At 38.3% G+C, this 12508-nt stretch overlaps 1 protein-coding gene across 1 annotated transcript in view; it reads right to left on the reverse strand.

Moving 5' to 3' along the window:
* The window catches only part of LOC113152119 (arf-GAP with coiled-coil, ANK repeat and PH domain-containing protein 2), a 45078-nt gene that overhangs the window by 21633 nt on the left and 10937 nt on the right, over positions 1 to 12508 (reverse strand). The window contains exons 2-8 of the mRNA XM_026345160.1: positions 12303 to 12360; positions 9074 to 9193; positions 8387 to 8440; positions 5873 to 5931; positions 4676 to 4859; positions 1931 to 1975; positions 1740 to 1835 (exon numbers count right to left, since the gene is read on the reverse strand). Coding sequence (XP_026200945.1) covers positions 1740 to 1835; positions 1931 to 1975; positions 4676 to 4859; positions 5873 to 5931; positions 8387 to 8440; positions 9074 to 9193; positions 12303 to 12360 — 616 coding nt within the window. The remainder of the gene's footprint in view (positions 1 to 1739; positions 1836 to 1930; positions 1976 to 4675; positions 4860 to 5872; positions 5932 to 8386; positions 8441 to 9073; positions 9194 to 12302; positions 12361 to 12508) is intronic.

The raw sequence follows: 12508 nt of genomic DNA on the forward strand, positions 1-12508 counted from the left end.
ACACCTCCCTGCACAGCCTCTCCACCTTTTTCAGCTTCATGATGGACAATATTAAAAAAAAAAAAAAGTAATCCACAGTCCTCCTCTTGTCAATTCCTCACAGTTGATGTTCCTCTCCTTTCAAGGTGACAGGCTTATAATCCACGCAATACAGTTATACTCCAGTTGTTCATCGGCTTCAAATCAGCCTCTGGTCCTCTACTTCCCTCTTCAAGTCGGATTTCTAAAAGTGCCTTCTGTACTTCTCTCACTTTCCACTCACACAGTCCCAGCTTTTCTCTTTTTCAGACATAGGAGTGTTAAAGCCAGGGGCTAAGAGTCGGTGTCCTTCCATTCTGCTTCAAACTGTTTTTGCTGTGAGAACATTACATTGTGCCTCTTATCCGTTCTAAAATCTGCTTTTTTAAAGCGGGTCCTGTCTTTGCCACTGCTCTGTTTCCGACAATCTTTGGTTCTGTCAATTTCCTGATGGTACCAACATCAGATGGTTCCAACTTGCATGAGGTTTAGAAACCACACTCTTCTTCTCTAATCCAATTTAGAGGACCGCTGGACCGAATCTTCAGATCTGGCAAAATGTTCCTTTTTTCCCCTCTTTGTAAAATGTCTTAAACGGTGTTTTTGTCCCTTTTGTAATTGTCCTTGATTTAAACTTCAGAAAAACATGTTTACAAGTTACACTTTTCTCCTCAGAAGTGCACACTACTACTCTGCTCCTCTTAACTTCTCACTCCATGACTGGACGGCTTCCTCTCTTGTATTTCACCGACTTTTAGCAAATGTCGTCCTCTCGTTCAGCTCTTCTACTGCTCCAGCCTCAGAGCTACCAGTTTATATTCCACAACCTTCACTATCAATCTTCTTTGCTGTGTATGCTCAGCTGACTGAAAACCCTGTCAGTCTGACTGTGGGAAAACCCATTTCCAGCCCTCTGTCTGCTTTCTTCCTCATTCCTTCTCACTACAACATCAGCTCCACTGTGATAACCATTCTACACTCACTACTGGCCCGTTCTCTAGCTAAGAGAGAAGCCTCTGTTTATCAGAGGACGCACACAAACACACACAGAGCTTAAACATCAGTTGACGAAAAGATAGCAGTAGTGTACACATACGCTGACAGGATATGACTGCATGAATGGAAAAGAAAGAAATAGGCTAGAGGTGAAGGCACTGTTCTCCAGTGATGCCAGTGTAAAACCAGGACCACTTGTGTACAATTTTAGAAATTGGCAGAAGGTTTAGCTGTATTTCAGAGTCATCAGCTGCAGTAATTCCTCTGATCACTTTGCTGCTAAACAGACGCTCTGTTAAAATAGGCAGACAATATTGTCCTTTCCACATAGTGGAGAGAGTTCACCCATGACAGTATGCTGGTATGTAAACTTATCCTGCCACTCCACTGTAAATAACTTTGTGTTTACTTATCCTGCATGTTTTGACAACATTGCAATGCAAACCAACATAGTGTATATTTTCACAAGAGGTATTAAATTAATGAAAATTAATTTTCAGCTGTCATTGAGAGAAGATACTGAGAAAACAGCTCAACAACACCAGTTATTTTTCTTAACATCTCTATTTAATCAAATTTTTATAAACTGTGTTAACTTATTAAAGTTGTGTTCAGGATGTTTTTTTACTCCAATCCAGAAGATCTTTTAATATCACTTGGAACTTTGGTGACAATGAAACAAACTATTCATTCATTTGTGTATGTGTGTATTCTGAAGCCTGTACCTGTCCTCCAAGCTGTTTCATGAGAGGTTGTAGCTCACTGAAGAGGTCATATCCTTGGTGGAAGAATGTCAAGTGGGCATACATAAAGGAGAGCATCTGTACAGAAGACAATAATTACCAAAAGAGCCAACATGAATGTATGTGGTATTGTGGTATATGGCATGGTAAAGACAACTTTACGGCATACTTACCGATTTCAGGATTTCTGATCTTCTCTTGGATTGTAGTACATTGATCTGTTATGAATAAAACAAAGCAGTGAGAAGTGATTTTCTACAGTGACTATTTCATACCTGAGAGAAAATGGCACAAAGAGGATGTGAGGACAAGAATAGAAGAAATGAGGTAAGAGCGATTAAACAAAGACGGAGAAAAATAAAAGAAAGCCGACAAGCGTGAAATGAGTAGTACTGGAGTTGAATAATTACACCACCACCCAAAAAAATACTGGACAGTAGTCCTTAATGCTGGCACCAGGGGGCGCTGCGTGTTTCATGTTTAACCCAGGGATGTGCTGTAGCTTGTCTCATGTCATGTCTGCATTTAATGTCTCTCTCTACTTGTTTATGTGCTTTGCAGAGTAGAGATAAGTTAAGGTACGTTGTAAATGCAGACTGATATTAGCTGACTTTACCATGACTGACAGGAACTGATTGAATGATCGTTGTGTGACTGCAGTTACTCAGTCACCGGTTGGATGAGGTAGATGAGTATGTATAGTATAATAATATTAATAATAATTAATACTTTATTAATCCCCTTGGGGAAATTCTTTATAAACATGCTGCCAACTTGAGGCGCAAAGGGTTCGAGGTTCAGTGTCTTGTTCAGGGACACTGCGACATGTGGCATGGACAGAAATTGGGGAGAGGTAGGAAGCACACTGCCAACCCTGGACAATAATATATATATATATAAAATAAAATAAGAAAGGGCAGCTTCTTGATGTCCATTTTTTCTCAAATCCATTGCATGATTAAAGTTGAATCATTTTTGTTACCAGCAATATTTTTTGGCTGTAGGTTGAAGACCCTTTTCCCTAGCAACGCTAACCACACTTGTGTTTATACACAAATACATCTCCCACTCAAAGAAGGAAGCTTACTTTTCCATCTCTAGCCACAGTGGCTGATGCATCACAATTTTTACAAGCCCCCTCCTTCCCTTGATTACAGTCAATTAGTAGTTTTGACTGGTGCAGCACCTCCAAACGGCGGCTGTTTAACTGCCAAAGTGCAATATGGTGTAAACAAACACAACAGCCACAGGCAGAATTTATGAGCATTTGGGTGGTAATTGGTTGGTAAGTTGTGGTAACTCTGCACTTTCCGGACTATGAGGACACAACATCTGGGCAAAATATAGGTTTAAATTAGTCACTATTCAAGCAAAGGAAAGTTGAAGTTGCGTTTTGTAGCCATACACCACCCATTTGTCTTTAGAAACTGTGCTTCTGCTTCTCTGTGTTATGTGAGTCTAGACTTGACAGTCAATGAAACAAACCCCAAAGTTAGCGTTTAGCATTTTATGATCCAGCGCTACGTGGCACAGCAGGGCAAAAGAGACATGCTCCATTCTTAAAATGTCATGAATCCAAGTTTGGCTTACAACCCCTCTCATATATTTTCCGCTCCCTCTACGATCTTGCATGTCACTGTAAACTGTGCACTGTATAATTAAGCAAAAACACCACAAAAACAATCTAAAAAAAAAAAAGAAAAAATAAAGCTAAAATCTGTCTCAAATGTTGCCTGCAAGCACAGCTGCAAAAGTTTTCTGCATTTTCAAAGTGCTGACAGCAACACCGACATGTGAACCTTTAAGCAGGACTCATTTAAATCAGCTGCACGAGCTGCTATGCTTATAGATTTCCTATAAGTATAAGTAACACGCAAGATAAAATCTAATTTCTCACAGCAAGACCTCATTTTATGAGAGAGTGATTATGCAGTGAACCACTGAAGCAAACTGCCAAGCCTATTGTGAAACCTGTTTTTTTATTTTTATTTTTTTTTACTGTCTAATTTTGAAGCGAACTGCGTCAGTGCAGCTTTGTCTGTTTCTGTGGAGAGACATTCACTAACAGGGCTGGTAGATGCTACTGTGGTCAAGAGTAGAGACTCAGGGCTCAACTGTTCACACACTCAGTGATAAATGAGGATTTTGCACTGCGAGAGGTCAAGGTGTAAAACATCACTGTGGATTTGTCATAAAAGGTCCAACAGATGTAAACAAATTGACAAGAGCACAATAAGAAAGAAGAGATTTACACGAAAGGATTTAATTTAAATACACAGGTTTGTTTGACGCCAGTAATTTTCTGGTGTACAATGATTCACCATCTAAAAAACCACTGTTCAGCAAGTAAATGTCTCACAATATTGCCTTAATAAAATTGTAACTCCTGACATTTCTATGGTAGTAGACTTGATAGATCTACATTTACTTTATAGTGAGCTTGTGAATTATAATGAATCAAACATATTTTCAGTTCTAATGTAGTTCCCCTTGCTTTCTTCCTCTTCTGCTTGTTCCTAAATAGTCTTACCCGAAAAATATGAATCATTTCCCTTCCTCATGCCTTCATCCTACATAATAGCTCATTGGTCATAAGAAGATTGTGGCACACTGCACTACTGACATCAGGCTACGAGATTAAGTGAGTCCTAATGTGAAAATTAACACAAACTCCTTAAAATGTTTAGTTACTCGCAACAAACTTTTTAATTAAATTACTTAAGTCCTGTTGAAGGTGATGTAGCTATGATTCTGAGCTACAGCCACTCCGATGAATTCCACATCGACAATTGGTACTATAATACTACGTTTTACTTCCAACTGCTAATTTCTAGAAAGGTCAGTTTCTGTGCAAAAACTGCTGTTTGTTATGCGTCACTTACAGAGAACTACAAATTTAATTTGTAAAATGATGGTACCTGTAAGACGTAGTCAAGGACGATGTGTCGGAAGCACTTGCGTGTGGCAGTGAGGATGTTGGTGGCCTCTTCCACCTCGTGCTGCTTGTTGCGGGGTGCCTGGGCATTCTTAATCAGGGCTGCCTCCTTGTCCTCAGTCACCTTATCAAATTGTTTCTTGGCCTCTTTAAACTTGCGTAGGTCACTTTACGAGGGAGAGAGATTTATTAGCAATATACACAGACGTAGTTCAGTTTCTTTCAGTAAGACTAAGAGTTACAGGAAAATACCAAAAATGCATAAAGAGGTACAAACTTTGACCTCAGTTAGATAAGGCATTTCCCTCTGTTTTAAGACTTAAGGGTAAAGGTGACATGTTAAAGGAAGCAAACCTCTCTCTATATCTGTAGCAACACATCAATGGTCATGCAACAGGAACACAAAGCTCAAGGGTGTATTCATACTACTTGGTCAGCTGGAAATCCAAAACGAACAAAGATTTGCTGAAATGGCCTGATGCAGCTCTTGTAAATGCAAAGTTCAGTCTGAGAGAATGGGAAGTGCTAATTTGGCGAAGAAAGACAAAACAGGCACACTTTGTGTGTGCGCCGCATTAGTCATTTGTTGTCTTTTGCACAAGTGAGATTAAGCCTCATTTGAGTGCTGCAAGCTAGTGAATAGTTGTAAGGGAACATGTTTCCCAGCTTCCTCTGAGAAAGATGGGTGCCACTGATGTGGGTGTTTATCCTAAACTGCTAATCCTTATAATGAAATAAACCAGAAGCCTCCACGGCTTCCTGTAATAATACAAGCAGTCAAGAATTCAGGGCCATATTAGGCAGGGAAACTAGCTCTACACTAGATGTGAATTAAAAATATTATATATAGCAATTTAATTTAGTGACACTACGCATCCTGTACAGATCAGATGAGACATCCCTTGAGCCTCTTTTTTCGTGTTTATAATTTAAAGACATCGCTTCTTTTTCCCCACATCTACTGCTTTTTTTCCAACACGGATATGAACAGCAGGTACATTCTTGTATGTTCATTTTCTGTGTCCATCACACTGAGCTAAATCTCTAAAATGTTAATGTGCTGTGGTTTTACTGGTTTGTGCAGAGATGACACAAACCAGTAAATTTAGGTCATTCTTCAAAAGCTTAGAGTGCTCAGAGATATAACCAGCTTTACTAATCTTATTCAACTAATACTCACTCTTTGACAAATGTTTGAAGCTGGGTCTTGATTGACCTCTGGGCCTGATCAAATAATATCTGTGGAGAAAGAAAGAGAGAGAGAGGTTACTCTTTCCTGTTTGGAGAAAAAGCTTCTCTGTAGTTAGTTAGGCAATTCAAGCATTAAACATCTTAAGGCACTTTCTCTGAGAAAGCAGCAAAACATGATAAAGGTTTTCATTTTCCAGGCCACAGGACATTTTAGTAGTCAGCATTCAGGACTCCTGTTTAGAAGGATTTCTGTTAACATTACAGGGTGCAATTAAGCAGCTAAATCTGCACAAACATGCTGACTCTGTAAACTCCCCTCATAAAGACATAAACATGAGAAATGACGTGTTTCATTTATTTTCAGCTGCGAGTCAAATGCTCATTAACCTACATGCTTTGCTAAAAGAACGAGCTGCCCAGCAAAGGCCCAGACAAACCCTTCTCTCTAAATAGGGCTTCAGTGGGACTTCATGGCCAGACAAGACAATGTGAGCAGTGTGGTAGAAGAAGCCATCAGTGACAAACAGATTGAGCACTGTGTTTGAGTGGATCGTGTGCTAAAAGATCGCTGAGTGGTAAAAATCTATCTGACAGTCAGCTGATGTGACCACAGTCTACACTGTTGAGTCACAGTCACAGGGCTACACTTTAGGGGACTAGTCAGAGAAGCTAATACGACTTGGCGAGGAAAGACTCTACTCTACCATGACTAATACACCCCCACCCAGCTTCTTTTAGATACTAGTTAAAAAACTGTTACTAACCACTAACTCCTTGAAGAGAGAAACGTCATCAGTAGAATCAGAAACGTGATCTTTAGTCGGCATTTGTTTTCCTCTTAAGCCCAAGGAAGGAATATAATGCCACATTTAGCTTTCACATCTCTATTAATAAAGTTATTTTCCAAACTTTCAAAGGATAAGATTCATGAGAAAAACGACTTACTTATTACTTCATTATTAATCAGGTTTTATTTTTTTCTTTTAATTGTGTGGTGTCTAAATATATATGCATAAATTCTCACATTGAAGGACATGGAACACGCATCTAATAAAGTGATCAAATAAACCTAAACCAAAAACAAAAAATTGGCCTTTAATCTACCATTTTTGATTCACGAGAAGAACAGCAGCTTCCTTAACATTGTTAGTTTCACTAGACTTTCATTTCTTCCATGAAAGACTGTCTGTGAAATCAGTGTTTACTTCAGTAAACCAGTTCCAGTTAGTTTTCTCAAAAAAGCTGACTTAAAAAAATAATAATAAAATCAGGAAGTGGCATCTTCAGTCATTAAACAATTCCAATTAAATGCTTCCAAATTAGTGAGTTTGAGGAAGAATTAGAGCACTCATCTGCTGCATGTGCAGTATATGCATATTTACAGTAACCTAGTTTGTTAAGTGCATGTAAATTAATTTCCTAATTATCCAACTGCAGTAGTTGAACTCCATGGTAGCATTAGACCTACTCCTGGCTTTAACTATTAACTATTTACTTTAATTAACACGTCAAAAACATTAAAAAGCTGGCCAGACTCTCCCTCTGAACAAGTTATGCAGAGCTCATAAAAATAAGTCATGCCAAGCTAGATAAAGGGAAGATTGAGTGTAGAGGAGCCTCCAGCTCACCCTGTGCCTGTTTTCAGCTCATCTCAGTCATCTTAATGAGAAGACAAAGGAAAGTTGTGTCTCCATTTTCAAATGTCAGTGTTATGTCTACCATAGACTGACAAGTGAGGAGACTATCAAGGGAACAGAACAGCTACGTAATCAGACATGTCCTTTGGAAAGCTTAGTGGGGAATGAAAAAGGACAAAACAAGGAATAAAATATTTCTTTAATCCAAGACCCAAGTAAGTCAAGTGCATTACAAAAACATGCTACTTAATATATAAGGCTAATAAGGCAATTATGCTCTGACTGAAGCCTGGAATGGTTAATCATTTACATTTGTATCTGTCTGTAGGAGGACAAGCACATTGTAAAAAGCTGAGCAGGACCATGTTCATCTCCATCTTCATATTCATAACACATAATTAATAGATGAACACTGAGGAGAATAGGTTTTATGAGACAGGAATTCTTCTTTATATACAATGGACTTCATTTACTGGGGGAAGCAACATCTTTGTTTTGTCTGAAGTTATATAAAAGCCCAAAGCTACAGTGACATTATGTCCTGGTAAAAAAAAAAACTGCACTTTTTATGAAGGATGCTTCTGTGCATTTTCACATTAATGTGAAATCCTACCTGGAAGCGACTTATTATAGCCATGTCCTCCTATTTCAAAATAGCTAAGTGGAAGCAGATGAAAGCAATATAGCATTTTCCTGCACATCTTTTACTTTCTTAAATCAGTGGCTTACAAACTAATTTTCTGTCTTGTCTTGACTGCTAAAAGCTGCTACAGACCGTCAGTCCAGCTGACTTTTGTCATCACCCAGCAGTATAAAGGAAAGAAAAATACTAGTACATCCGGTTTCACATGGCAGTGATAGCATACCGTGTGATAGTTGATCATCTCCTGCAGGCTTTCTGCAAACTTGGTGAGACTGGACTGTGGAGAGAAAAGAAGGCCAGCGATGAGGGCGGACACAAAGGCAATGTCACTCTGTATTCCTACCCATAGAGCATAAGAATATAACAACCAACAAAAACATTTGCACAGCACACACAATAAATATAAACAAATAAGATTAAATGCAAATTTCTACCACATGCTACAGATACAAACTGTTGTGTTGGACAGATATGGCTAGAAAGAAACCATGGCCTTTATGGAGACACAGTTGCAGTTTGTTAAAAAAAATTCTTTTGGCTAAGTTACTCTATTTAAGTACATGCAATGACTCAACTTCAAACCAGTGTACAAAATACACAAAGGAGGAGAGGAAGTGCTTGCCTCGCCATGAAAAGTTCATGTGAGAAAACAAAACAAAACATGTCCTCAGCAAGACCCAGTGGACAGTACAGGATTTTACTGGAACTCATTGCTAAAAATTTAGATTTAATCTGGTAATGTCATCAGGAATTAATACACTCAATTGAGAAAATATGCATACAAACATGTCTCTTAAAAATCTGAATATGCAAAACTGTGAAGTCACAGGTTTCTTTTTTAAAAAATTCTAAACACATAGGCAAAGGGAAATTAACACATTGTTTGACATCAAGCCGGACTGTTTTTTACCTCGATGACCTCATCTTTGGTAGACTGCTGGGCTAGCTCCCGGATGCCGTTTACAAACTGCTTGTTGGCTGCATTGTAGGCTTTTCCAGCATCAATCATTCCAATACACAACTTCACCAACTAAAGAGAAACAAAGAGAAAGGCAAATGTTTTGAGGAGAAATTAAAATTGCAGTAACAGGAGTGAGAAAAAGGGTGATAAGACTTGAATGAAGAGAAACTAGAAACAGTGCTGGGCATTTCTTCTTATTCAAAATAAGTTTGCTTCTAAACAAACAGAGATGAATTAGTAGAGATTGGTGCTGTAAAGTGTGGAAAAACAAGATATTTAGTTAGCTTCCTGGTAATTAGCAGGCATTTTGTTCTCTCCTGACTCATTGGGGGCAAAGATAATTTTAGGTTTTGTAAATTCACAACAAACGCTGGCTGTTCTCCATCCACTCCTACACAGAAGATGACACAGAACCTCAATGTGCCTCTGCAGCCAAACAACTAAACCAAAGAGATATATTTAAAATCTACATTAATAAAACGAGCATCAATCAAGGATCACCAATCAATTAATAGACATGTGAAACACAAAATGCTCATTGCTCCGTCATGAAAGCCTTTATTAAACAATTGACACTGGGTATTTTGCAAAAAATTTATTAATGGTTTGGATCACTAATTAAATCACTAATTAAAACTAAGTAAATTATTTTAAGAACAGATTCTTTATCTACATAATGCTGCTCAAATGTTGATTAAACAATTGACACTGGGTATTTTGCAAAATGTTCATTTGATATTCAATTATATTAATAAACAAATTAACTTGGTCTCAAACCAAATATTCCTTCATTATACCAATCTTAGCTTCCCTTAACTGGCTCCCTATTAAAGTCTGATCAGATTTTAAGATGCTTCTGTTTCCTTCAGTTTTTTCTCTTTCAGCACATGAGCACATAGGCTGTGTGCCTCTCTCTCTGCTTCTTGCTTTTCTTCTCCCTCCCTCTCTTGTGCCTTCTTCTAACCTTCTTCCAGGTCTTTATCATTGGAGGAAGCCAATTGTTCCAGGTCATATTGGCTGGCTGCATCTGGAAGCTGCTGGCATTCTCCCTGATTGAGTCCTGTCTGTGGCTTTTTATTGTCTACCATATTCTTCTCTATCTATTGTACACTCATACCAACCAGTCAAGGCAGATGGCCACCCACAGTGAGCCTGGTTCTACCAGAGGTTTCTAATGTTAAAGGAAGTTTTTCCTCTCGACTGTCACCCTGTAATTGCTAAAGGCCGACTGTTGAGTTCTCTCTATGAATTTATAAGGTTCTGACATTATGTGTAGTGTCTTGAGATGATTCTGTTGTAATTTGGCACTATATAAATAAACTTTGAATTTAAAATACTTAAAAGACATTTGGTTTTAGAAGTCGTGCATTAGGTGTTTGACAGGTGCAAGAAAAAACATAGTAGAAAGGAACCAACACAGTTAAATGATATCTCAATCTAACCTGTATGAACATCTGAACTCGGCCACGTGATTGGAAAAAAGAACAGTCAGGACTGAGCACCTGGCAGAGTTAGAGGTGTGTTTACATTTGATTTAACGTGGCTTTGTGTGCAACTGCAGCTGGGAAGCTCCAACAGAAAGTTAAACTTTGGTGTCTTCAGTCCATTTTCTCTCAACTCCACCCATCAACACACACACAAAAAAAAACTGCAGGCGTGCTTAGCACACACACCCACTGTCCAACAGATCCTTCCTCTCTGGAGCAAGAGGGGAAGTGAGGCCAGGGCTGAGTCACAGTGGTGGGGTGAGGAGGAGGGTGTGACTCTGTGAGACTGTAAGTCCAGGAACAACGATCTGGGATCTTCCAAGTTAGAGGTCTTATCCTCAGTTAGTTAACAAGCTCACAGCGCTGCAGGGGCCCAGGACAAGTTTCTTATCACAGTAGGGTACTACTACTAAATTACAATATACTGTTTTATTATTACTTTGGTTTAGTGAGATGAAAAGTGATGCAATTCTCCAGGAATGAGAAAGTAATATGAAACAGCTACAGGAAATAACCCCAAAGGGCAGAATGTTATTGTCATTAAAAGAGTTCCTGTGTGAAAGTTAGCCATTAAAAAGAGAGTAAAGAAAAACAAGAATACGCCAAAACACACTGTGGAATCAGCACATTGCAGATGGCAACTATGACAAAGAGACGAAAAAAGGCTTCAGCTTGTTTTTAAGGATCTGCAACCTCATTTTTCCATCATAGTCAGGAGAAAAAAGAACTCAACCCATATGGACTGTCGGACTGCCCAATAAATATTTTTAACGATTTTAGTCAAGAAATGTGCATTCTCTTGAATAAAATAGGATTAAAGGCTTCTTGGCAACACGTTTATAGTGTACAGAGCCATGGGCACACTTTGACAATTAAATGATAAAATCAATAACCAATTATTAAAATAGCAACAAATATGATGATGAATTGGTTGGTCTAATGATGTATCTGTGGATGACAATGCTGAGCGAGTACCTCACACAGATGAATCAACATGTTTGAAAATTAGAAGTGGAGGATAGGGAGCATTTGGAAAAATTTCATAGACAGAAGAAAATAATAACTGGAAAATATGGCACAAGTCTGATCTGCCATGAAACAGGAGAAGTGACAGTGAAGCAGGAGCATGAGATAACACGTTGGAGTTATGTTAAAGACAATGGGGTTTAGGAACTGTTACTGGTAGAAAAGTATGAAATTAAACTCAAGTAACAAGACACCTAATTAAACTATTTTCACTAAATCAACCTAAATACAATTACTCATGACATTTCAGATGTGTTTAAATAAATGATTAACAATGTAAAGACATTTGCACAAATTATTTAGTTTTAAATAATTAATCTAAAAAGCTTAAGTAAAGGCAATGGTTGGAAAAAAATGTCTTTAGAGTTTAACCAACAGATGTACTGACAATTGAAATGATTACAATTACAGCACATACTACAATGTATTGGAGATTTCTTCATACACTTGTGAAACACAGACACCTGCATATTTCATCAAAGAGCAAACCAAGTGCACAGTGTCTATATTCATATTACTCAAAGGCGATCTGCCAGAGGAAATACTGGAGACAAAGCCAGAAACAAACCTGCAACTTTCCACTTACAGGATGGCCTCTGTAGCTGCCTGTTCATACAGTATAACAAATGAACAATTAAGCAATGTTTTCCATGGGTGGTACTCACTTTGTCGAGCTTGGATTCCAATTCGCACACATCCCCCTCCACTTCCTCGATGGTAGCTCTGCAGGAACAGAATAAAAGGTTTTAAAAAATGAAATCAAGTGTCAGTACTATCAGCTTCACTGTGTCATTCAAACAGAGATAAGAGACACAGCAAGACAATTCAAATGTAAAACACATATTATTGGATTTAGTTTGATTTACCACAT

This window comes from Anabas testudineus, chromosome 4 (genome assembly GCF_900324465.2).
Source record: "Anabas testudineus chromosome 4, fAnaTes1.2, whole genome shotgun sequence".
In the NCBI taxonomy this organism is placed as follows: domain Eukaryota; kingdom Metazoa; phylum Chordata; class Actinopteri; order Anabantiformes; family Anabantidae; genus Anabas; species Anabas testudineus.